Source organism: Chaetodon trifascialis, chromosome 8 (assembly GCF_039877785.1).
Source record: "Chaetodon trifascialis isolate fChaTrf1 chromosome 8, fChaTrf1.hap1, whole genome shotgun sequence".
Lineage (NCBI taxonomy): Eukaryota > Metazoa > Chordata > Actinopteri > Chaetodontiformes > Chaetodontidae > Chaetodon > Chaetodon trifascialis.
Window position 1 is genome coordinate 14404502 of NC_092063.1, and position 27205 is coordinate 14431706.

At 42.3% G+C, this 27205-nt stretch overlaps 2 protein-coding genes across 2 annotated transcripts; one reads left to right on the plus strand and one right to left on the minus strand.

The window, feature by feature from the left end:
- The first annotated feature begins 4204 nt into the window (after positions 1–4204).
- LOC139334950 (vasopressin V2 receptor-like) lies at positions 4205–17029 on the plus strand. The gene is made up of 7 exons (XM_070968254.1): positions 4205–4501; positions 5486–5559; positions 11720–12105; positions 13068–13313; positions 13559–13705; positions 14742–15258; positions 16739–17029. The coding sequence occupies exons 3-7, from the start codon at positions 11722–11724 to the stop codon at positions 16936–16938; spliced, it is 1494 nt and encodes a 497-aa protein (XP_070824355.1). The 5' UTR covers positions 4205–4501; positions 5486–5559; positions 11720–11721; the 3' UTR covers positions 16939–17029.
- Positions 17030–23054: 6025 nt separating this feature from the next.
- On the minus strand, positions 23055–26510 carry ssr4 (signal sequence receptor, delta). The gene is made up of 6 exons (XM_070968626.1): positions 26339–26510; positions 25991–26109; positions 25823–25897; positions 24723–24812; positions 24540–24605; positions 23055–23779 (listed from the first exon to the last, which is right to left on the minus strand). Exons 1-6 carry the CDS (start codon positions 26385–26387, stop codon positions 23675–23677), a joined length of 504 nt encoding a protein of 167 aa, XP_070824727.1. The 5' UTR covers positions 26388–26510; the 3' UTR covers positions 23055–23674.
- Positions 26511–27205: the final 695 nt, after the last annotated feature.

Sequence of the window (27205 nt, forward strand, 5' to 3'; positions counted from 1 at the left end):
AAAGACCTCCCCAGCATGTCCCCTAAAGGTCTTCACTGAACATCCGCAAAATGTCCTTGTCTAGGGTTTCCACTTTGTTACAGGGACGTTGTTGTGGGATGTTGCTAAATGTGCTAAAAAGTCCTGAAAAAAAAAAAAAAAAAAGCCCTAGCATGTCCTAAACTACCCTCCTGAACATCCACAAGTATTATCAGCAAAATGTACCTAAAGTACTAAAGGTAAAAGCCTTGTTTTCAGCTTCGTGACCATTCATTTTCCAGTTAATCCGAGGAGGGCTTTAAATTGTTTATTTATCTTACAAGGAATCTTCTCAAACCCTAAAGGAACAGTTCATACATCAGTTGATCAGAAACATTCAAAATTTAGTTTGTAAGGTTCATATTCAGAAAATCTGGTTTATGCAGCTCTCACTGGACAGAGAGGATATGAAAAATGGTTATCTAAAAAGTAACTAGTAACAGAATTTGCAACATATATACAATAGACCTAGAAGTGTAAAACAGCATAAATTGGAAAAACTCAAGTACAAGTACCTCAAATTAGTACTTAAGTACAGTCCTTGAGTAAATATACTGAGTTACATTCCCCCACTGACTAATACTACTCTTATCACTATAATAATATGATATATAAGCATTTTTGTCCAAACCTAAAGGAAAAATAGTGCCTGTCAGTGTCTATATATGGCAGTGTGTGTCTCAGAGTTGAGCGGGAGTGAAGCAAAAAAAAAATCATACCTACAAGACTGATAGCCTCAAACACAAAAGGTAAAAAATATATCACTACAGTGTGTGCACATAGCTACAAAGCCAAAGCAAAGGAGAGAATCAAAAAGCTTTTTACTCGTTGCTCTTGGAATTGAGTGCTGCGGGGCTTACAGGGCAGCCCTCCATGACAGAGCATTTGAATCTAGGTCTGATAACTTCACTTTCCTCCAACTCCACAGCCCCAGATTTTTTTTATTTTCAAACTTCAGCCCCAGCTGACGCTGATGGATGATTTTACACGTCTTTTTTCATATGCGATAGTCCTCCCCAAGACATGTAAACAGACTTTGATATGTAAAATTGGGGAGGTTCCCCTTTGAGGACACTTCACTGCAACTGCTACAACTCTGCAATACAGCTGCTACATTCAATACAGGCCTGGTCCAAAAAAGCATATTTTCACTTACCTCTGGTGGTATTTAACCATGCGAATTGTTTTATTTGTCCAGGTGTTTGAGATTTCTGCTGCCTCTTCAATATAATGGAGGTGAATGGAGTTTTGTTTGTGATGCTCACAGTATCAAAAATTCAGTTTCAAAGCAGCAATGTGTCACAACACACCGTTTTCAGTGGCACTGCTTTACAGTAGTTCTGTGGATTAGCCAGAGCAACAACAGGGAAATTGCTTCTGGAAAGAGACGTTGCCATTGATTTTTTTTTTTTTTTTAAGGTTTTTTTTTCAATGCCGTGAACACCACAATCAAAATTCCATCCACTTTTATAGCATTGGGCTGAAGGCAGAGATGAAGGATGGGTGGATCGGATGGTTAAAACCTGTACAAATAAAACAGAAATGTGTGATTTAGGTGAAGCAACCTATCAATGAAACATTGTGGTATAGATACAGTTACATAAATAACATATTTTACTTCTCTTTCACCTCAGTGGCTCTGTTTAAAAGCATTAACTTCACCATCAAAATGGAAGTGGAATGTGTTTTTTTTAACAGTCATTGACAGCTCTGCAAAAGTGATTCATGTTCGTTGCATCTCATGGAAAAGAGCTCTGAGAATAATGACAGTAATAGGGCCTTTGGTAGAAATAAAAGCACACTTTATAGGCAAAGTAATCTCCCACAGTATCTTTTCCTGGTTATTATGGATTCACACAAGATGAATCCCAAATTCTTCATCTCTCCCTGTTATTCATGGGTCGGCTGACAGTTAATGATTCCCTCAGATGTTTCTTAACTTTTCAGTGCCAACTTTGTCAGACCAGGTGTTTTCTGCTCTCCGTGCACTTCTTAACCTAAGGCACGGCCTAATGCAGGCTGTCCTGCAGGAAGACAAATCACTCTGTTGGACTTTTTGTTCATCTGGGTGAACATCCAGTTAAGCCTCATCACTCTGTTGAGGTTGATGGTAGCCATGTTTTCGATTAAAGCAAAACACTTTGGACTGAAAAGCAGTTGAGTGACCGTTTTTGGATTCCGCTCACTATGTTCCAGGGCTGGCTCCATCTCTCTCTTCTCCAGGCAGAGGAGGGCCTCTGATTGACCACACGCCTGATTCACATAACCTCAAGACAAGATGTTTTATAATTGTCAACACCTCTGTTCGCATGAAGTGGTCCCTGAGAAGCGTCATTGCCGAAGAGACTCCTTCTCAGAGGAAAACAGCTGTCATTTTTTATTTCTGGCTCTATGCTAGGAGCTGGAAATAAGCCCCAACATGTGGGAGAATGTCCAGCCAGAAATCTCAGAGGAAAAGGTTGTCATAGATTGAGATATTTAAAGGTCTCAGCATTCCTTAAAAACTTCTGTGGCACTCTGTGACTGAGCATGTGAGAGATGTTCCACCTGGGGATAGATAACAGTAAAACAGTGTGGGTTGATGTGTTCACAAATAGAATATTGTATGCGGGGTGTCTTTTTCTACAAGTGTGTATTTCATAACCTTAAAACTCACACTAAATCTGGGCAAATCACCTCTTTGTCTGCGATTTCTTTGTCCAGTCTTTTCCTTTTGTTGCTGCTCCTTCACTCCTCTCCTGCTCATCAGTTGTCATGTGCAGCTGTTAAACCACCAAAGTGGATTGTGGATTAATTTTGCTGCTTTAGCGCTTTGTCACAAAACGTCCTCTAAAACCAGAGGAGCCAGGATAATCATATTAGAGTGATTCTCAGGGAGCTCACAGCCCAACCTCCTCAGTGGCAGGACAGAATGGTCCTGACTAAGGGAGATATCTGATGTGAACCTGAAGGCACCACTGGAGGAAAACGGCCACGTTATCTGACATCATGGGACAACTTTGTCTCTGCTGGCCAGGGATCAATGGCTTTGGGATAGACAAACAGAGTGTGTGTCCTGGTTATAGCATGGTGTGTGTGTGTGTGTGTGTGTGTGTGTGTGTGTGTGTGTGTGTGTGTGTGTGTGTGTGTGTGTGTGTGTGTGTGTGTGTGTGTGTGTGTGTGTGTGTGTGCGTGCTGCTGGGGGCATCTGAATGGGCATGACATAATACTTGTAAAATGTCAATGAACTAGAGTTTCCTTGTTATTTTCAGCTTTTAGGGGAAAAGTAAGCTGCAATTTATGTGTCAAAATAAATTTGAGTGTTGGGTATTTGCCTGTTTGGTTGGATTTATGTGTGCGCATGTGTTCAAAGTTTGTGCATAAAAGTATTTATGAATTCACTCATTGTGTTCACCTGTGAGTGTTTGCATGCATGCCAACTTTATTTCCTTACCATCACGTGTGTGAGAGAGAGGGAGAGCCTTGACATTAAAACTGAAATACAGCAGTTTTCTTTCCTTTGCGCTCACCTCCAGTGCTCTGTGTATTCACAGGGCGTGACCTGTTGTTGGCCCGGCTGAGTCAGCCAATCGGCATTCCTGGATGGGTGGAAGTGCACCGGCCCTTGTCCACCAGCAACAAAGGGGATGGAAGACAAGGGAAAACAAAACAGGGAGAGCTTTGAAATAAAACATGAGTGGCGTGTATCAATGACTTACACCAGACATAAATCATTAGAATGAGGGGAGGTGCTTTTATTGTACTTCCCCCTACCCCCTCTTTGTCTCACACACACATAGACACACACACCCAAATGCAAACATTAACCTCAAAACAAGTCACATATGCACATGCACAGACACACATACACCACGTGCACATGCAGATAATCTCTGTTCTCTGTACACCTACCTTTCTCTCTCTCTCTCTCTCTCTCTCTCTCTCTCTCTCTCTCTCTCTCTCTCTCTCTCTCTCTCTCTCTCTCTCTCTCATACACTTCATAGGTATGTATAACACCCTTCCTCCACTCCTAGTTGCACGCTCCACCCTCAGCCCTGGAGGACAGGCTGGTTGACCTAGGAGGAGGGGATAGTGGAGGAGGGAGGGGTAGGTAGGAGCAGACAGAGCTCAGATTCATTTCTGCCGGTGGTGCCGGAGGCACAGCACATTGCAAGAGCATAACGTGACACACAAGGAGCCGGGACACGCATGGCGATCAAATGGATTACTCTGACATACTCTTGTGAACTCCAACACAACAAGGACAATACAGTGAGCAGGCTCACAAAGGACCGGCACAGACCCTGCAGAACTCTGCTGTCACACTGACAGAATCAAAGGAAAAACTTAGTGACATTAGTTGTGCGTCCTCCCACATTTATTCAGGGGCCAGCTGGTTTTACGCTGAGCAGAGGGACTTGGATTGACAGCACTGAAGATGTGAATGTTTTGGGTAAAATCTGACAGCTGACTGACTTCTTGTCAACACTGAAGTGGATCATAAGTAAGTGCCTTTCATTTCCTCCATGGTTAATATTTGATCTGATTACTGATACTGATAGTGATATTAGTACTACTTGCTACTTATAATCCTCCAGTAACTCTCCTATCATCACTGAAAACAAAAATATTGCCCACTGGTGTGCAGGTACTCAAACTTGCACATATTATGATGAACACATTTGTTTACTGATCAATCTAGGTCATCTGTCTGTACATCTACAGATCCCATCCCACATCCCAGCTCAAGCTGTCTCTTCAGTATTTTGCCATTTATTTTGACTTACTCATTAATGTTTTCATTTTTGCAGTTTATTCACAGTCATGGTGTCATCATCACCATCATGAGTCTTACTCCTCTGATTACTATACCATTTATTCTCTTAACATAAAAGTAGTAGGTCTTGCTTTTCCTAAAATCTTAAAAAGAAAGAAAATCTGTGTCATTTGATAATTATTAATATTGAGCTAGAGGGAAACTTAACAAATCTTTTTAGAAACAGTACCATAACAGTGCACCTGTTTTGGAAAGAGCACTCACTGATGAATGAATGAATTTATTATATATTTAGAGTATTTGAAAAATGTGCCTCATACTATTTAACAGTCAGTACAGCTTATACAACATTGATGTTAATTTTTAACATACAAACGATCTGAATGTTGTCATCTGTTTCTTTCAAATGATCAAACATAATAAACATTAAGCATATTAAACATAACATTTTTGATCAAGTAATGGTACAGTGTATATTTATCATACCTGTCAGTCTGATTTGTGTGATATATGTGAACATAAACAGTATGTCTGGCATGTTTGATTGAACATGTTTTGTAGCAGAGCCTCACTGAAAATGCATGTGGTCCTCTCAGTTTTTCCATGGATTAAAAAAGCTCAAGGGAACTGTCAGGTTGTTAATGTGATCTGCTCTAGCATGCAATGTTAATGGACTATAATGGTGACGGATCGTAATGCTTTGTCCCACAGCCGCCGAGACGAGAGCAAAGCACACCGGGAGAAAAGGACACGCCTGAGAAAGCTTACCATGCACTGACAACAAGGTGAGAGGCGACAAAAGGCATATACACTCGCCTCGGAGCGCCTTTCTCGTATGTCTGTTAGTGTGTATTTATTTGATTTCAATTGCGTGAGCGTGCGTGTGTCCTGCCCGTATTTTAAACGGCAAATCAAAGGTGTTTAGATGATAAAAAGGAAATTTGTGGCTGCGTGTTTATGGTACACACAAGTCTGCGTCTTCAAAGTTAATTGATTTATTGCCTGACTTTTAAGCTGTTTCTACAACAGATCGACTCATTTCTTAATATGAAAATGGAAAAGAAACATTTCTCTTCATAGCGACGCAACGATCACAGCAAAATCACAAGCTTTCATTGACAGTCAAGGCCTGTATCTCTGTAGTATAGATAAGTAATGCACACCAAGGGTTGTTGAAAGGCGCTGGAAGTATGATAAAGTATGACTGTGCATCCTGAAGAAGGCCTGAGGGCTGAAACGTCAACTAAAGAAAGAAGAGCATATGGGGCCAGAGTGTGCGACATGTCTTTTCTACTCTTCAGGCCTGCATCTCCACCATTGCAGCAGTTTGTCTTGACAGTTTCTCTAGTGTAACAACAACTAAATTATATTTAGTTGAATAAACAAATCAGCGAAAAAAATCACTGTTTTATAGAATCATTTTTTGGAAAACTGTATCAACCAAAGTGACTGGATTTTTTCCATTATCATACACTTTCCTTCATTTTTCTTTTGTGTGTGTGTGTGTGTGTGTGTGTGTGTGTGTGTGTGTGTGTGTGTGTGTGTGTGTGTGTGTGTGTGTGTGTGTGTGTCTGTGTCTGTGTCTGTGTTTGGCACAATCTCTAATATGCAGAAAATGACTTCCTTGATTGTAGCCACCATCCGGAAAAATCATCATCATCATCATTGCTGTTATTTTCATGGTCAATTTAGTTTGCTCTCTAACGGGGAATCATTTCATCATATGGCATAGATCTGATCATATCAACTACAAACCTCCAGGCCTGTTTTAGCTGATGTGGTAACACTGTGGCCCAGTTTCCATTATTCAGAGGGAATACTCTGAATTTTATATCAGTGTGTCACATGAAAAAGGCCCTGCTTTGTTTTAGGGCACATGCTGGTTGGCAGTATGCTGGTTAATGATACATAACTAGAAAAACAGCTAGTGGTCTTATGAACAGGCTTTATCAGTGCTGATAAGGGGACTTAGACCTTCTTCAACTCCAGACCTAGTGAGTTCTGTCCTCTGGCCAGTGTATTATGGAAATAAACTCAGTGATATTTGTGAATACAAAACTCAAGAAGCGCCACAGCCCACACACAACTGCAATGTGGGCAAGTAATGACTGTATCAGTGTGTGCAACGAGGTGTGGTCCCACATGATTAACATTTAATGGGTTGTTTGGGCAAGAGAGTAAAAGTGTTTACTTTTATTGCTCATATGAGCTGTAGTCTGTGGTGGAGACTAGCACCTGAGTGGCATGAAAGAAAGGAATGCATCATGGTTACAGAGCTGATTTTTAATAAGTACAGCAGGTGCCTCCACAAACCAAAATGCATTAATATATGCAGAGTTTCCATCTGTCATTGAACCAACTCATTCAGATGGGGAATTCGTGCTGCATGTGAGAGTGTCAGTGGGGAGCTAATTTACCGATATCCGGGGTTTAAGGAGAAAGAGCATGGTCATACCTGCTTCATCATGCAGATGAAATGCTGCACAGCCCAGATTGTGTCACCTCATGACTCATCCGGGCCTTTATTGTGTAAGAATCTATTGATTGGTATGCAAATAAATTCTCTCGCTGTACTTAGAAAGCAGCATAGAATACCAAAGCTTGATCACATGATCTGATGTTTGAGTCATATGTTTATTTTCAGTCCGCTTAGATGCAGATCGGGCCAGACCATTTTAATCCTGTTTCCTGCTGACAAAGTCTACCAATAAGGGTGATAATTCAAATCAAACAAAAATGATAACCGTGTGAGAAGCTGTTTCCCCTGCAGTTTTGATCCTTAATGACAGACAGGGGATGGTGGATTGGTGAGGACAGAATGATAGAAATAGAGTGAGGGGGGATGAATGTAAAAAGAACTGAGAAGATAACAGGTGAGGGGGGAATAGAAAAGAGGAAGAAGAGAAAGTAGACGGGGAAATTAGCAAATTAATTGTTTGAGTGTACAGTGAGCTGCTAATGAGGACAGAAGGGTCCTACTTGATCAGACCCCATAGTCAAAGGGAACTAATCAAGTGACTGACATGCACACACAGGACAGGCAGCTTGCAGCTTGCGTCAAAGCACCTGTTTGTCTGCCACCGCTGCCACCTCCGTTTCATGTTAGCTACTGATTAGCTTTACATCTGCAAGGTTCATCCACACTGTCAGCATCTTTAAATGCAAATAAGGTGTTCTGTGCATGAAAGAGTGAGAGAAATGTGTTCCTCTACCACGCAAGAGACAGCAATACGACACCAGAGACAACCAATATTTTGACTTCCAGACACAGCAGACAGTAACCACCTCATGTTTTCTACTTTTATTCAAATACCAGTTTCCTAGAGTGTAGTTTCTCATTTGCCCACAAGCAAAACTCAAAGGACCATAACAGAAGATTGTGTCTTCCATTTAAGACCTTGAGTTCATTCCTCTCATTATCACACAATATGAAAGTCTGTTGCATGCTCTACAGACTTGATTGCATTATGTAAACCTTAACAGTGCAGATCAAGTTTCCATTGATTTTGTTACATTATTTAAATCACCATTAAGTTACATTATTGTGAGGTCCAGGCTTCAAATCAGCATGTACTCAAACTGCATGCAACAATAATGCAATACTGAAAAGCATAAGTGAAAGTCTGATTTCTATTGTGGGCAGATTATGTAATACCACTTTCAAGTCAGTTGACTTTTTCCAGATCACACAGAAAATAATGAAAAGCAATGGCGGTTTGGGACTATAAAAAGTGCAAATAACAACAATAATAATAACTATCAATGTACAAAGAGCTATACAGAATGAAAACGATGCTACTGTTTGCATACTGTTTGTATTGTCCTTTCAGATGTTGCTCAGAATTGTTTAACTTGCCTGAAATCCAGCTGATGAACAAGTTTAATCTCATTATACTGTATGTGCTTATATTGCATCAGATTTATGACCAATTTATGCTTTCAGCTTGAATTATTTTGACTATTTGTCATTTTGACATTTATCTCTCATCCCAAAAATGTGTCTCATTAGGACATTTGATATTTGACATACTTCAAGATGGATTCAGAAGACTTTGGCACAAACAGATAGCGTTTGAATCTGGAACATAGCTGGAACATGACGTCGTTTGTCAAACGAAATGACCAAAACATGCACCAACAGCCAGGAAACAGGACATGTTGAAAGATGTGAATGGTTTGTTAGCTATAATGTCTTCCTGCGCACTTTAACTACCTGTTTCTATCCTCCCTGAGGCACTGTAGACTTGCTTGCTGGCATAGAAAATGGATGGTTGAACACCAGCTTGCATCTGGGAGGAAAGCAAGAGAGGAATTGACTTCATCGTTAATCATACTGAAAGCTTTAAAGTAAAGGGAGGAAGCCATGTACTGCACTAACTACTAAAAGCAGTGTCTACAGTCCATCCAGCACAGAGAGATGGAATAATTTGTGCTGAACATTAAGTCGATCTGACAGATGGGAATGCCGTGCTGTGCTTGTGTCATTAAAGAGAAAGCAAAGTGGAATACATTTTCAGGGACAGGGTATGTAAAGGAATATGTTAAATTGCATCTAGCACATTTCTCCACGGAATATTTACCTTCTCTATGTACTCTAAGTTGAAGGAATTTCCTCTAAGGACACAAAACATCGGTGCCAGAAGTTATGGGCTATGCGTGGGTCTCCTGTAGTTGAGCAATTGAGCAATTTTAAGACAATCCATCTTGATTTCTTGGATGCACCAGTCATGCAAATGAGATATGAGTATGTTTGGAGAAAATACTATGTCCTTCAGGAATTCGGGAAAATAGAGGCTAATGACTGAGAGATGGAGCAATCTGAAGTCTTGACACCATTACAGAACATTCCTCTGAGCAGCTGTTGATCCTTTTATTTCATTTTATTCAATACAATTTGGAGATATTAGTTTGACAATAAAGTAATACTGCGGATTCATTTCTCAAGCCACACCAGTATTATAGCACCTCCAAGTCATTACACCTTATCTTCACAGAGGCACACTTGAAAGGGGTCAGAAATTAGTCACATGGGCAAATATACATAATGAGATTATGTGAGGGCATAAAAGAGTGCAGCAGCACAAAGAAGTCTCTCAAGAATGATGCTGTAATTACGGAGAGGGGCACAAGGCTCCTCGGGTTCTGACAAAGAGAGGCCAGGAGATTCCTTGATGAAAAAAGGCCTCGTTGTCTAGACCCCTAATTAAAAAAAAACTTGAAAAAGGAAAAATAATAAACAGATAGAAAGAATATTACTAGCTTTGATCCAAAGGACCTTTGTACAGGACTGATATTAGGGCTGCGCTCTAAGAACTCACCATGCAGATTTACAGGACTGACTATAAGTCAGACTTGGTTTTTCCATTTATGGCAGCCTTGTGGTGGCGTGGTGTGTCAGCAGGGATTCAAACCAAAGAGTCGTTGTCTGACTTAACAGGAACTGTTCCGCTCAGATTCTCTTCCTGTCGCCCACAGCTCTACCTTCATGCAAGGTGGAGAGGTCCAGCTGGCCTGGCCTGTCATGTGTTCATCTGAATACATTCCTCAAGCACAGCCATCATGTAGCGCTGGACGATATGTTCAGCTGTGGCGTCTCATGCACTCAGCAGTGAGCACACTATTACTAGCAAATTGGCCATTGTGTCTCAGTGGAGTAGTGAGAACAACCTTGCCATGTCTTGTTAGTCACACTCAATTTAACTATACCATCACTTTAGTTTCCCTCTCAATTTCATAAGTGAAAAATTTCCCAACATCCATTCAGCTAGAACATGTGTGCACCCAACCACTCCTTGCACATTAGTCTCAATAATACGTCAGTGTGGTGTCAGTCAACTCACACTGTGATGAATAACAGCATGTAACCCTCCTTAGAGTTATAGTTGGCCACCTTCTCTTTCCTTATCTTATCAGCCTCTTTCCACAACTCTATTCTTTTACCTTTTCTGGGCTGGTTTTTTTTTCCCACCCTCTCTCCACGCTGCCTTCATCCCTCTTCTTTCATCTTCCATTGTTTTCCCTCCCGGACTTTCTTTTAGGTGAAGTTTATTTGACCAGGGATGCCACCGGAGTCCCACGAACTCTGTTTCTGAAATTGTCGTTTCATTCCTATCAACTTTCATTTTTTTTGGGCCATTTATTTATAAGTTAAGAAAAATAAACGTGAAATTCATTGAGATCAAGACAGAGAGTGTGACTGAGGGAAGAGAAAAGAATGCCTGTGCGTATGAGAGAAAGCTGGGGAGGGGAGGGAACGAAAACAGGGGAAAACAGGAATGTATGGGGGAAAGCATGGGATGAGAGCGATTATGAGAGCGGAGGTGAAGGAATAAGAGTGGTGGGATAGAGGGGAAAGCTGTCAAATCAACCTTGAGAAAATATGAGAAAGAAAATAAACCACGTTGAGCTTGCGTCAGACAGAACTTGAGGCTTTGAGCGATGGATAAACAGACACACTGAAGACTTATTAAAAAAATTGGAGACAGCACCAAAAACAAAAAACAAAACTCACATGGCAGCGTGATCAGTACAGGCTCTGGCTTTCATTACTTTCAGTGACATTTCATAAAATTGCATAAAAGAAGCAATTTATTGTGGGAAAATAATAAAATACGCACCAAAAACAGAGTTCCGGCTAATAATCAACATGCGTTTACAGTAAAAGTTCTCAAGCCTAAGGTTCAGTATAAAATGACTCTGCTGACAAATTTGAGGGCAATCGGAAGAAATCTAATAAAGTGGCCAGAGAGGATGCTGATATTGTGATAACACAGAACAAGTAAACTGTTTGCTGATCAAATCTGTGCTTTGTAAAATCAGAGCATCTCGTGATCCTGCACCAGTTTGACTCCTGAGGACTGTTTTGTGCAGAACATCATTTAAACACACCAAAATAACCACAGATTTTATTGGCTTTTCCACATGAGCTCTTTGTTTGTCTTTCAGGAATGGAAAGCATCAGTGTGGAAACGGACTGGGATGGGTTAGCCCTCTCCTCTCTGGTCGCCACAGGAAGGAACAACTTCTCTTCCTCGTCTTTGTTTGTCTCTGAACTGAACTCCGTCAATAGTTCTCACAGCGGGGGATCCTTCTTCGGGATCTTCCCTGAGAATGGTTCCACCACCACGCCTCACACCTTGCCCCAGCCCAGGGTGCGGGACCTGGGCCTGGCCCGCGCTGAGATAGCGGTGCTCGGGTTGGTGCTGGCTCTTACCACCCTGGGGAATAGCTTTGTGCTGTGGGTGCTGCTGAGGAGAAGGAAGCACAATGCGCCGATGCATGTGTTCATGGTCAACCTGTGCGTGGCTGACCTGGTGGTGGCCCTCTTTCAGGTTAGTTCGCAAGTTACTTGAAACCATTACAGGAATGTGAAGTACGAGAATGAACAACAAACTTCTAGTTCATCAGCTTGTTGAAATCATGTAAACGATGTCTAAGAAGCCTGCGGTGCTTTCAGAAATGTGTCTGAGGTAGCACAGGTTGCAAAGTGCTCTTTAACTAGTTGGACTCAAGTTGTGTGACTAACTGTTTTGAGTGTGGTTGGAAGTATAAATGGTTAGTGGTACACTGCTTCAATGACTTACCAACACACACAAAAAAGTCTTCAAGTGGTACTGAAGTTAGTGCTATGGCAATGAACTATGAGGTGTAATTCACGCCTGTTTGTGACAGGTTTTGTAAAAAACAAAGATATTAAACCTTAAAAGTATGTGACTTTTTTTTTATATTGCCAACAAATCAAATGCAACGACCAAAACCACCAAGTCTATGAATGCTTTGTTTCTTTCCACCTTGTCTGTGGCTCAAGTCCAATGGATCAAGTCATTGTTATTTCTTAGCCGGGCTCTGTACTTCTCAGCAAATTCAAATAGGAGTAAAAAAGTGCATCTGTTGGGGACTATTTTCAGCTGCGGATTAACACACATTTAGTGGTTACAGCAGTAGCAGCAGCAGCAGCAGCAGGTGTATGAGAGTAAATAAAATACAGTGATTATGGAACGTGTCATCTAGCCCAACTCACTGATGTTTTTTAAATAGTTTTTGGGCAACAGTTCAGGTCTATGGCTCAGAGAGATAAGTTCTATCAGGCTTGATATAATTGATAATTCACTGTTGGTTTTAGTCTTTCCATTGGGTTTGTTTACAGTAAGAAAGAAGATTAGATAATAAGAAACTTTGTCCTTGTTCCTCTTTTACATTTCAAAGAGCCAAACTGGGAAAAAATGCTCCACCAAGTAAGGGGCCACTTTTATTTAAATAAATATAAATATTCTTTTTTAATCTGTGTGTTCAGGTTCTTCCCCAGCTTATATGGGACATCACAGAGAGGTTTCAGGGCCCTGACATACTCTGCCGGTCCATCAAGTACTTGCAGATTGTGGGCATGTTTGCGTCCTCCTACATGATAGTTGCCATGACAGTAGACCGGCACCATGCCATCTGCTGCCCTTTGCAGGCTTACCGTGGGGGAGCAATGTCCCGCTGGAACACCCCTGTCATGGTGGCCTGGGGCTTGGCTCTAGTCCTCAGCATACCGCAGGTAGGGAGGAGTGAATGCATGCAAACAATACTTCACACGCACTTACACACACACACACACAAAAACACATGGTGAAATAGGAAGTGAGTGCTCAGCTGGTGTTCACACCCAGATTTCTACAGTAGAACTCAAGATGTTGGTCTATTTTTAGTTCAGTGAAGTCATTGGAGTTCAGCTAATGGGAGAGGAAACCGACAGTCATGTCTGTGGGTGTTCTGACCACCTCCTTTTGTTCGGTCTGTCAGGTGTTCATCTTCTCCCGCTCAGAAGTGGCTCCTGGGGAGTATGAGTGCTGGGGTCACTTCGCTGAGCCGTGGGGCCTGAAGGCTTACGTCACCTGGATGACCGTGGCCGTCTTCCTCCTGCCCGCCCTCATCATTACCATCTGTCAGGTAACACTGATTGTACTTGCTGAACTCTCAATCTCTGCACAAGAGCCATTGACAAGGATTACATGCCGTAGGCAACATTATCCAATAATGAAGCGTGTGGCATGAATGAAATTCTGTCTTGTTTTCATGGAGGGTGCAGTTGGCAGGCATTGTTCGATAACCTGTGGGGATCCGCGGTTGGTGTTATGTAGCATCCCATGGCAGAAAGGCATTCTGGGCTGCCTCCCATCAGCCCTGCTGCTCTATTTAGGGAAAGATATTTCCAGTGTCCAGCTATTTCCCCTAATTAACACAGCACTTGGAGGACCACTGCCGAGACGGCTGCTCAGAAAGTCTGCCCAGTCTGAGAACCTCTTGCCAGGAAGTGGAATGTACCAGATCTCAGCCAAACATAGAATCTATGACCTTTGTTCATTATCAGATTTCAAATCAAGGACCTCTTTACTTTCTCAGAAGTATGATGTAATTTCTGCAGGAGAGGTAATTATGAAAGTTTCAAATCCAAACTTGTTAAGTACATATATTTTACCTACTGCTGTATGGTGTTGTGGATTGGACTTAGTTGCCCTCATAAAGTTGCTTTTAAAAGCAAAAGGTGGCAGAAGAGCAGCGGTTGGCAGTAACAAACCTTAAAATCAGTGGAAATAAAGCAAAAATAGCTACAAGTATGAATCACCCCTTGCCACTTGATTTAATGTTATTGTTTTAGTTTCTCAGGAAAGCCTGAAAAATAACGTTGCTGCAATAAACTTTTATGGTAACTTTTCTGATGGTAACAGAGTGGAGGAGTAGCGGTATTGCTAAAAAACGTCTGAAACTGGTTTATAGCTGATGGTATGGCCAACACACACTCTCGCTTAAGTTTCAAATTTCCTGTCAGTGTAATAGCAGAAATGCAAACAAGAGCAAAGATAAGCATCTGATCCTGGCCCGTGCCAGTCATAAAACTTAATCCTCAGGACCTTATAGGTCTTCGAATGCCTGCATGGAATGTCTTGTTTCCCTCATATTAAACTGCCCTTATTCTGTTTTTCAGATAAGAATCTTCCGAGAGATTCACAATAACATCTACCTGAAGTCAGAGAGGATGGTGATGGCTGAGTTGAAGAAGAACGAAATCTTATTCCGTTTCCACGGCTTCAGAAAGGAGGATGAGCGGACCAGGGAGAGGGGGAGACGGGCGTCGGGAGGAGAGAGCAGGGACGGGAGGGGGGGACAGCTCTTAAAGGGTGTGAATAATAACCCTCACAATAGCAGCCATTGCTGTGGTGAACATGTGACTGCAACAACATTGCCAACACAGCAGCAAATACTGGGCAGCTCAGATTGCCAGGAGTCCTACGCGTCCTACAAGCTGGCCTCAGGCTCGCCCCGCTGCTCCCTTGACTATGCCTGCCCTCAGCCCCCATCCACTCCACCTCCAAGCATCACTAAAGCCATGTCCAAGACAGTGAGGATGACCCTGGTCATCGTGCTGGTCTATACTATCTGCTGGTCACCTTTCTTCATCGTCCAGCTTTGGGCAGCCTGGGACCCCAACCCTCCAGATCAAGGTCAGCCACATATACATGCTTTATGGATACTGCTCATCCATGACATCAGCCTGACAGCAACATTCAACTATGTGTGTCATTCATCCTCTAAAAGCAACAAAAATAGACATCTTGGTCATAGCCACTGCCAGTGAATCACTTCAGTTGTTTTTCCTCACATGGATTGATCCATTTTAGCCCAGTTTATCCATTCAATTGTCCTGTGTGTTCTGCACTATAGGCAGCCAAAAACAATAGCTAAATAACCAGGCCTGGTCCATGACAGCAACCTCTGATCAACGCTGTTGTCCATCTTATTGAGTCTAAACACGATCTCTCTCATTATTCCAAGGACACCTTGTTCCAGCTCAGATGTGGTAACAGTGAGTGAAACACAAGGTCAAAAACAATGTTTGTTTTGACCCACTACCAGAAACCCCTGGATGGCCTCTGTACATTTTGGCACACGAACAGCATCTGTTGATGTCTTTACTGGCAGCCAGTGACCGAGCAAGCAAAGCCGGAGTGGTCGTAAGTAGTGGCTGATAGTACAGGCTGAGTGGGTGTCCTCTGATCTGAAATTGAAGACAAACATCAGAGGCCAGTAAATAACCTGTTTATATCCCCCGCTGATTTTGCAACGCCGGCAGATGTTGACATTTCATCAACAATGATAAAGTGTCAGCAGCTCGCACACATAGTCGAAATCACAAGCAGACACACGACATCAATATGCAGAGTGTACTCACATGCAGATCCAAGTATGCATACACACATGAATGAGTCCTTACTGGCAGGCAGCTCCTCTCGCTGTCACATACACACACACAAACACCTGATGAGCTTTGTATTCTAAAATCAGTTTGTCCTAGTCATCAATTGGCTGTGGTGAAATAAGCATGTTTGAGGTATTACATAAAGTCTTATTATTAGAAGGGAGAAAATGAAAAAGGATGTATGTCGGACTGCGTCCATCTGGGATATTTACAGTCCTGCTGCTATCGCTGAAGGAAATACAATGTAAAACAATAATCATGAACAGTTTATATTCAAACTGAATAGTTGTTGTACAGATTTATGTTTGTTTAGAACAATGTGATGCACACTGTGCTTCCCATTTGGAAGAATGGTCTTGCTCACAAACTGTTCATGTGAAAGTTTGTGTGTTTACGCACTTGTCTTGCACTAATGTTTACGTGTGTGTAGTGTGTGGCCATGTATTACTGATGATGTGGGGACATAAATCTGTTTACACAGTCACATTGTAGGGACTTACCTTACTTGTGGGGACAAAATGCAGGTCCCTATAATGTAAATCATTAAATTTTAGAGTTTGTGTTACGGTTCGGTTAAGGGTAAGTTTTAGGTAAATAATGGTTATGGTTATGATTATAATTATGGTTATGGTTAGGATAAGTCTCCAGGAAATGAATGCGCATCTATGTAATGCCCCCACAAGCGATGAAAACCTAACGTGTGTGTGTGTGTGTGTCCTCAGCAGGAGTGGCCTTCACTATCCTGATGCTGCTGGCCAGTTTGAACTCATGCACCAACCCGTGGATCTACACAGCTTTCTCCAGCAGCGTGTCCAGAGAGCTGCAGAGCCTGCTGCAGTGTCGGTCAGGACCGGGCCGCCGGGGCTCCCTGCCTGACGACTCCACCACCACACACACCTCCACCACTAAGGAAAGCCTGTACTGACAGAGACAACTGAGACAGAAACAGACAAGAGGATGTGCATGGGTGCACATGTGCCCCGTTGCAAGGACTCTGCCGTCACCACCACCTCCAGCATCGCAGCCTGAGAACAGAGAGCTTTGACCTCTACCAGATGTTTCCAGCAACAAAAGACAGCTGTGCTGCCAACAGGACCTCCATCTGTAATCATCTGTCCTCTCCACCCCAGCAGTGAGGAAGAGTGTCACTGAAGATGTCAGCACCACTTAATGAGGGCACTGTGACAGTGACAGCATCTGCAATTCAAAATGGTCCTGAAAGTAAAGAGATTTTCACCTCATTGCATTGATTCATATGAGAAAAACTCCTCAGACAGAGCAGAGTCGAAGGAATTCAAAGGGTGGATCACTGCATTAATGGCCTTACGGCACGCCTAATGTACAAAGCAGCAGACAAAGCTATGGGCGTAGGGAAAACACAGCAGCAGGCTGAGGGAAAAGGAGGGAGAGACACATACAGACAGCAAGAGAGAGAGAGAGAGAGAGAGAGAGAGCGAGAGACTGCTGCTGGACTGAGAACAGACAGAGGATGACATGGATGTTACAGCTGCAGGAGCAGACCTGAGAAGGCTGTAGTTGAAATCTAATAATGTGAACAAACTTTGTTAAATCAAAGAAAGTGGATTACAGACGCATGCTTGAGGCTGAATTCATATTCGCTCAGGAGGAATCCGGTTCCAAAGAACAATAGTGATTTGTTAGCAAGAAGGATGGAGATTCACTCATGAGGACGGTGAGACACTGCCCCACGAGGAGCTGGAATACCGTGGGTTAATGCAGACAGGAGGAGGAGGAGGAGGCCTTGGAGAATACAAATGAACAATCCAGGTTTCCTCACTCAACCGGGACACAATTATGTGATTGTATTCTGTACAAACACGGCATATGAGGTACATGAAATTAACTTCCTGTCATGCTCTCCTGAATGTATTAGACAAGAACGTGAACATTAAGTAGGAGACACAGGAAGGAAACAAACAGAAAACAGTGAACAGCATTCCATGTACAGTGATGAACAGTGTAAAGTATATTTATTGAACATATAAAGCACATTATATATTATTACCTTTTGTGTAAGATACATGTTGAATGTAAATCATGCAACTATAATGATCCAATATGTGTAGTAGAAAACAAGTCAAACCAAAGATTTTGTAAAGCTCGACTGTGGAATCGATTCAGGTTTTAATAGCAGAGATGACAAAGCTTCAGCATTTCAAGTGAGAATCCTCCCAGTCAAACCAAGTGCCTGTAATGTTGGTAGACATTTGTAGAGGGGCCTCCCTCACAGGATTAATTTTTGAATGATGTCAGCCATGTTATTCTTAGACAGCGCTACCACCAGAGGAGGAATCATTGGATATGTTATATCACACCATGAGCCATGTGTTCTTTGATCTGTTTATTTATTGTTGTATAAATGATGATGATGATGATGATGATGATAATAATATATAATAGAGATAGACAGGTATGTATGTATGTATGTATGTATGTATGTATGTATGTATGTATGTATGTATGTATGTATGTATAGATAGATAGATAGATAGATAGATAGATAGATAGATAGATAGATAGATAGATAGATAGATAGATAGATAGATAGATAGATAGATAGATAGATAGATAGATAGATAGATAGATAGATAGATAGATAGATATCAGTCCCTGTTACAGCCTTATGTTCATGTACAGGTTTTTGTATCACATTGTATTCTACGTAAAGAGTAATGTATTATGCCCCTCAACTGCATGACAGATTTAAAATAGTAATGTTACATTTTTTCATAAAAGTGCGATTATATAAGCTGCTGTACATACAGTAGATGTAATAACAGTCTGTGTGTATAAAATAAGGTTATGATTTACTGTATGTGGTCACTCTTTTCATTTTAGACTCGATGTTCTTACAAATAATGGCATGCTTTTTAAGATGGTGCATGCTTATTTTGAGGTCAACACATCCGTCTTATCATGAGACAGCAGTGTATGCGTGTCGGCGGGACAATACTGGGATGCTTTCAAGGTGTCTCAGGAGCAGCTGTCTGGGTCGAAGCAGAAGCCTCACCTTTTCCTCTGCGCGGCCAGGGTGTTTGGGCTTTCAGCACGCCACTGTGAATTTGTTCCCGAGACACAAGCCTCCGCTTTGATTCTCTGCCAAATGAAAGGCTACAGCAACAAGCGTCCCGTGTCCCACTTTGTTATATCAGGAAATAAATGAACTTCTCCCAAACCCTCGGGGTGTTCATGTATTTTCCTCTTCCTGAAAGGAAGTTGAGAGGTCAGAGGATGATTCTTCTCAGCCGAAAGGGTCAGACTTCAGATCCATCCAGCCTTTCAGAGTGATGGGAGAGGCCAAACGCGCTCTGGCTGTGCATTATACCGTCTCTACAGCCATTAGTGAGCATTACAACAGCTGAATAATGAATGTTTTCTGATGAATGGAGAAATTACTAGCACAAACGGCCACTAAAATTAGACACATCATTGCAGAGAATTTTTCTGTGACACTTTGTTGCGTCCTGAGGATAGAAGACCTGACAGTAGCTATTATGGCCCCAACCCCCCCACTCCCGTTTGAGCATATGATAGATGGTCTATAGGGTAGGTTACTGCTTTTTTGCAATGCTGCGATGTGTCACTGCGGGTGTGTTTATGCTGAATATCCTGATGCTTATGGATTCCAGGCTGGAAGGTTGATGTCTAAACTCAAGGTCACCTCTTCATTACAGTGGGGCACAGCTTCCTCTCCTGTCGCTGTGATGGGGGTATAAGGGAAATAAATGAGCCCTCTGTGTGGCTGTCACAAGGGCAGGAAAATAGGTGAACTTGCCTCTTCAAATCAATCTCAGGTCAGCCAAGGAGTGCATCCAGTGGCTCTGAAGAATGATGGAGCCCCCCAGCCTTGACCAAAGTCGACATAAATCAAACCTGGAGCCAGGAGCTTTACTACACTGAGCAATGTGTCTGCATTGCTTAACTCAAGACCCCTTCAGAGACCTGATGACTGCTGAGGCTGCTACTAAGCTCCTGCTAAGGCCCCAACCAACTTACGCAACCAGCTCCAGCATCTATTAGCGGAGAGCACTGGAGCATCTTGCTTTATAAACAGAGGAAGCAAAAGAAAAACGAGCCAGACAATTTCTTGTGCTTTTGAAAACACAAAATTGTTTTCTTTGTTTCGCTTTTTCTCGGTGATTTTTTTTATACTTTCTGTCTGTCAAAGCAGCTGAGAGTTTATTTTGGGAAAGATATATTTCTCACATAAAAGGTATCTGCACCCATTACAGCAAAAGTTTGACTGCAACTGTTTTCAAGGTGATTTTTGCCAAATATAGCCACACTTTCATTTTTACTGGCCGCAATTATAACTCTTGCCTCATACATGCGAGAGCCAGGGGGATCAAGGTTAGCTTTTATCACTCTCACCCGCCTTGTTTTCATTGCTTAAAGGGTGGTTGCGTTCACGCCTCTACAAGACCCTGTAATTTTTTTTTTGTTCATTGTAACGACAGGCATGTGGAGAACGTCTGATAAAATCCATTTTATGGGAGCTCATTCAGCAGGCTTTCACAGGATTTCTGTGCAAAGAAACAGTGTGTGATGTGATGTGTGTGCGTGCACCTCTTTCTTCCAGCATTTCATGGCTCCTGACCAGCTATGAGCAGCGCATGTCAACTTAAAAGAAATGCTCCATTTCTGAGGTTGACCTTTGTGTGTAAAATGTGGAGGGGTTGTCTAATATGATGTAGGAAAAGACATTTATAAAAAGAAAAAAGAGGGAGACAAAAGGGCATTTCCCCATATATGGTTGGTTCTTGACTGGCAATTGCATTGACAGGCAGAGTGGATTAGAGGATGCCCAAAGAGGACAGGAAGAGGGGGATAACACAGAGGAAAGGGCAAAAGCTTGGATATGACAGTGAGTTTATTCACTCCAAACACAGTCATGTGGTTGGAGCAGCAGCGCATATCACACGCCACACTGTACATACACATTAAATATCCGGAACAATAACTGTTGTTGCAGTGTAAGGAAGTGGAAGCCAGCGTGAAAAGATACAGTGTGTTTTCTGAGCACTGAGTTTGCCTGCAGTTTGTTGACGTTGTTCTGCTTTGCAAAGTGTGTGAAGCGCGAGCAGCAAAAACAGTGCTCATGGCAGAGACAGCAGGTGTGACTTCATGTGAGAATAGTTTGCACGACGCCAGTTTCCACATTGCTGAATCTCACTAAGCCCATTGGTGTCTGCCCCTGGAGTTGGTGTTTTACACACCTCTGTCAGAGCAGCTTATCTCTGCCTCACAGCACACACACACACACACACACACACACACACACACACACACACACACACACACACACACACACACACGCGCGCAGATTCTTCTGCAGCAACCTATTTCTCAGTAAAGATGTTTTTTCCTCTTTAATAATTACATGTGTTACATGTGTTGTTTAATTAGATAAAAATAAATGTGATTCAGATTTTTTCTCCTTTTTTTTTTGCATGACCTTATAAATCAGCATCTGAATCAGAAAGGAAAATCTAGAGATAAACAGCTCAGCACTGAAAGAACAAATTGCGACTTCCTGTGAGTGCATTCAGTCTGAAACAACAGAAGCAATCTCAAAACATCCGCAACTATCTGCCCTGGTGTGTGGATCGGAGCTCTAAACTCAATCACACAACAAAGAGGAGGACGAGTCTTGTGTCAGCATTGACTCGGTGACTGTTTGTTTGTTCATTCCATTTATATCCCTCCATCAGGCCGTCTCTAGCTTCCCACAGCCTACTAGGTGACTCCATGAGGGAGTGTCTGGATTCACTCCAGCTCACGTTTTCTCTGAATTACCAACACTGTGATGTCTCTATTGTCTCCCTGCCAAGGTGAGAGAAGACAAAAGCTGAGATGTGATTACACCACGAGAGTGTGTGTGTTTGTGATGACAAAGCCACAGAAAAGCAGACATGTGAGAAACTTTGTGTGCACTCTGTGCTCTATGCAGTGTTTATGTGTGTTTATGTGCACAGATCATGTTACCCCACATGCAAAGTTTACATTAGTCCCGAGGGAGTCAGTGAGACGTTGCAGTTGTGCTGCACTCTATGTGCTGTACAGTGTGTGCAAACACTGATTCGGGCCAACTACAGAAATAGACATGCTAAGTTTAAATCTCTAACAAACTAGATCACATAAGCATGAGATTGCCCTGAGTACCTCTAAATGTGACAAACTAGACTGAAGTGGATGTAAAACAGAAGATGAGCTCAAAGTGTATTATGCAATGTGTTGCATTGCATTAGCAACAGCTGATACTGAACCACTGATAATCACATGTAATCTGTTCATGAGGTAACAGCTGGCCTCACTCGCAATCCAACTGAGGCTTCAAAAAGCAGCACAGAGCTGCCACAGTGTGTTCAACTGGCAGCACTGCAGCAGCTCAGGTGCCTGTTTGTTATTTAACACCTGAGCCGTGCTTAATGTTGGTGCACATCAGGAGAAAACAGGACAGGACAGGACATCGGCTGCTGGAGTGCCGCTGTGTCCGAACACGTCCCTGTCCTTGACTATCTAGGAATGCTGGTGGGACGGTGATGCCTCTCCTCTGCAGATGGAAATAGCCCTAATTTCCACTAAGAGTTCAGCCACATGCTTCAACCTTAACATGTTTGAAGCAACGGGGTTAGACTTTGTGGTTTTATGAAGGACTATAAATCCTACTAAATTAGTAACTTTCAAAATGAAAACAGAAATAGTTATCAGCAGTAGTGATGTTCCATTAGTCCAGCAGGTATAAATATGTCTTTATGGAAAGTCTTAGAAACTGTTTATTAAATCAGATACTGCCTGGAGAACAGAGACTGTAGCTCTTAAGATTATCTGTAGAACCATCTTTCATCCCTCTAGCAATTAGTTGTTGAGAGCCAAATCTGGTTGGAATCAGTTATCTTTGATCTCAATGGAGGTCAGGAATTGTTAAGTCATACGGATGTCTAAAACTACAACCAAGAAACAAAACCCTTCAGTTGACATATGTTGCTATGGAACAAGAAAGCATGAACCTTCCAGTCTGTGTTGGAGAAAAAGGAATTTATAGAAGGGGCGGTCCATCACTGGACTATCACATGAAGCAACACATCACACTGGAGGAAAAACAAGCCATTTATTAATTTTACTGGAAGAGACAAATATAAATGTCTGTTCAGGCCAGCCAGTGCAGTCACATGATTTCATATGCATCGAGGTCTCAGCCCTTCTCGGTTGGCGTTCAGCACTCTGTAGTCTGTGCGTCCCACTCTGGCCGTGTATCCTCACAGAAGGATAATCTGGTGCGGCTGTAGCAACATCTTTCAAGGCAGACTGAAAACAGTACAGGATCTTCATTTTTGTTCATTAATGTGGTCCAGGTTTATTGTTGGGTTTTATCAAAAAGTTACAAAATTCCATATTTACAAGACAAACTCATGATGAAATTCATCTGTAAATTGATAAGACTGATGGTAGACAGACACAGTCTGAAAAAATAAAATTTAAAAAAAAAAAAGAAAAAAAAGACTGCTATTGCTCCTCAAAGCAGACCGCGTGGCAGATCCTACCGGCTTGCCACCACATTGGATGATGGATCATTGGTGAAGTGCCACCAATATTCAGTCTTTAATGATCCAGTGGTTAAATAGTGACTGTGAATCCGTTTATGCTTGGATGGTGCTCTTAGCACTGAAAGCCATGTAGTAGACCAGGATTCCAATGAGGGCAGCCACCACCTCAGTAGACACCCACGGGCCGCTCCATGCACCCTGTGATCAGAAAAAAGAAAAGGCTCATCACAGGTTTACAGAGGACGAGGAGAAGTTAACACTGATTACACATTCCAGTTTCAGCTGGTTCTAGGAATACGCCAGCTGAAAGCAACACAGGGCTGATTGCTCAGATTGGACCTGATATCACTGAGTTTTTTTGGTCTCTTGGGGGCAGTGGAAATAGAGCATTGACATACTATCACCCTTTAACCCTACGTTTACTTTACTTAGGGAAAACGATATGTTTTCATGCCATTTTGGCCTCAAACTGAGGTTTTTTTTTTTAAAAAAACTCCGGCCAAAGTGGAGATTTCTGAAAACACCGGTTATGTGCTGGTGTGTAAACAGGGTTAAACGGCGTTTTAGGTTCCGAAACGTCACAACATGCGACTGAAAATACTTAACGTCATGTGAGCGACCTAGGTTTACACTCGCGCCTATAGGTTTAGCATGGTTATGATAGCGCTCGATGGTGTATTTATCGGGGTTCATGTAAACGACAACATTTTTGAAAACGATGTTGTGTGCACGATGTTATTTTTGAAAACGGAGGGGCCAAAATATCCGTTTTCCAAAATACCCTGCTACGTGTAAACGTAGGCTACGTTGATATGGTGAACTGCTAGCAAACAGTTGACTATTAGGACATCTAGCAGATACAATAACATTCATTGGGAGTCATGTTTCTGTCCACCTAGTTCTGATTTTGGTCTCCATTATATCCTGAGGGAAATCCAGTATTCTATTAGAGACTCACCCTGTGGTCAATGTTGACAGAGAAGAGAGGCTCGATGGCATTAACATCTTCATTGTTCCTCTGGGCCTGGAAAACACACATATAATTCAAATTAAGCAGCATTTTCTTTAAAAGACAGCACATTGCAAAACAAGTGGAGCTCACTGGCAGTAAATGATAATCAGCTATGCATCAAACACTAACCTTGCGCAGGGCACTGTAGGACTCCTCATCGAAGAATTTCACCTGATATGTTCCAGAGCTGGCCTGTTTGTGAGGAAGACTCCAGGACACCTGAGGGAAGACGGTGCACGTTGACAACAGGCTGATGCTTTATTTGACCCAAGACTTTCTAAGAGGCTGTGGAGTACGTTTATGGGCTGCTGAGGAATGAGTTATGGTCCTGATATGCTCAAAATGAACAAATTTGATCAAACAGAAGGCAAAAGTATTTTGAAAGATAGGATGAAAGTCTGCCATAATAGATGAATGATGAATTTTTCAAACAGGGCCAACAGTGCACGCTTTTGGACAGATCCGCCTCAAGGGGATTCACAGTACTGCACTCCTTTGCACAGACAAAAAGTGAAAGAAGCACTTGAGTGACAAATGAAGGCCACTGTGTGAAGTTACAATAACTTTGTTATTGTATCTTTCATAAGCCCTTTGTTTTCAAAGGTGGGGCGAGTGATTCTGGAGAGAGATTGTTGATATTGCCACTCCTTCTTCTTCACAATGTGATTACATGATAGCATGTCTGATCCGCTGTCCTCCCGCTCGCCCCATCTCCCCTTCAGCTTCTCTTGCATGTGCACAAATGCCACCTGCTGCTGACTGGCTGGAATAATGTTGTGTGGCTCGCTCTAGGCCACTTTGTCCCCCATTTAGCCTTGGGTGTGTACAAAATCCAGATTTCTTTCCAGTGCACACACAAAACGGATAGCTAGCAGCAAATATCAACAAACCTTCTCCTGAATGCCTCATCCACCCTTTCAGAGACCGTTCATCTGTGGACAGTTTTAAGTTATATGAACAAACCAACTGGTCAAAGGCTAATAATCAAATTACAATAGTTTTATGTGAATGCAAGCTCTTGGTGTTGTGTTGTTAAGGGCAAGAGCTTCATGGTGGTGTGGAGTGGGAATAGAAAACTGAGATTTGAAACCAGGCAGCACTCAGTGCTCAACACACTGTGGCTACGTGACCGATCTTTGACAGAGTCATTAACTTGTGTGATCTAGTGCTAACCACAAAACACCACCAATACAGTGACAGCAAATGCCTTAATGAGGCCACTTCCATACCTGGTATTTGCCAACATCCTGGCCTCTAGTCACAGGGAACTGTCTTCCATTGACATCAGCATAGAGAGTCACACTCTGGAGAGGACAGAGATGATCAGCAGTGAGTCAGTCACTCAATAACATCAACTTATGATCAGTCTGCTTGAAGTGTTGGAGGTGGACTGTTACCTGTGCTCCGTTGGCACAGGCCAGGCTGAGTTCAACGATGAAGACAGACTCAGAGGAGATGACGGCGTCAGAGGTGGTGTAGGCCGACGGAGTGATGGCTGGGTCTGTGCAGCTCTCTCCTGTCACAACACAGTGCAGAACTGAGCTAAGGTAAAAGTCTTTGACACCATTGCAACCTCTACACAGTGTTAACACTTTATACACATAACGCAAATATGTATACTCCACCTGGCTTGGAGGAGAAACTGAAATCATCTGATGAACTTCTTAGCTGCTAGCTAAGGCTGGTTAGCATTACAGGCTAATTAACCCCGGCACATCTCTCCCACCGGTTCCCCGCTGACTTACCCGAGCAGGCGACCACCAGCAGAGCGAGGAAGGCGGCTATCCGAATCATTGTGATGTCTGAGAAGTTATCGCGGAGGTTTCGCGTTGCTCCTGGGGTCCAGCGGATGAACTGCACTGCTCCTTTCACACTGACTGAAAGGAAGAAGTCCACCTCAGCGCACAGCTCTAGCACATCTGCGCATGCGCGGGAATGACGTGTCTTTTGCACCGCGATGCATTCTGGGGAGATACTCTGTCGACACGTCATCTGACTCAAAACAGATGATAGACTTTGACCACAGTAAATTGAATAATAATGCTTTATATTTTAGTCATTTTGAGAAGTCGTGCTATAGCTAATCTGTATATAAAAAATCTAAATATTTAAATGCCGCGTTAGACGTTGTTTTTGTCTGATATTCAACCAGTGGTGGTATAATTAAGTACATTTACTAAAGTAAAATTCTTTAGGTAACGTTACTCGCAACCTATTGTACTTGAGTATTTTCATTTATGGCCCTTTATAGTTGGACTCATAATTTAAAAGAAAATGTACTTTTTACTTCATCACATTGCATGTTAAGATTTTATTTTGAAAACATGATCATGTCATAGTGCAAAAGTAGGCTGTATAATTATAATTAATAAAAATCAGCTCACTCTAATCAGCTAAAACATTAAAATGCTTATTGCAAATGTGTGCATCACAAAATCTTTATCATGATGTAACAGTGACAGGAGCATTTCTGTTGACTAATGTATACTTTTACTTACATAGTTTAAGGTAACACACATTTAAGTAAGATTTTGCAAGCAGACCTTTTTTCTTGTGCTGGAGCAAGTGACCTGGATTCCTATTCCACCACTAGATTTATTACTTCCTTTTGG

Coding starts and splice junctions, on each gene's coding strand:
- LOC139334950 (XM_070968254.1), top strand. CDS start 11,722: ATGGAAAGCATCAGTGTGGAAACGGACTGGGATGGGTTAGCCCTCTCC. Junction 13,314..13,558: donor TAGTCCTCAGCATACCGCAG/GTAGGGAGGAGT, acceptor TCGGTCTGTCAG/GTGTTCATCTTCTCCCGCTC. Junction 15,259..16,738: donor CCCCAACCCTCCAGATCAAG/GTCAGCCACATA, acceptor TGTCCTCAGCAG/GAGTGGCCTTCACTATCCTG.
- ssr4 (XM_070968626.1), bottom strand. CDS start 26,387: ATGATTCGGATAGCCGCCTTCCTCGCTCTGCTGGTGGTCGCCTGCTCG. Junction 25,898..25,990: donor CCTGTGCCAACGGAGCACAG/GTAACAGTCCAC, acceptor TGTCCTCTCCAG/AGTGTGACTCTCTATGCTGA. Junction 24,813..25,822: donor AGGATGTTGGCAAATACCAG/GTATGGAAGTGG, acceptor GTCTTCCCTCAG/GTGTCCTGGAGTCTTCCTCA.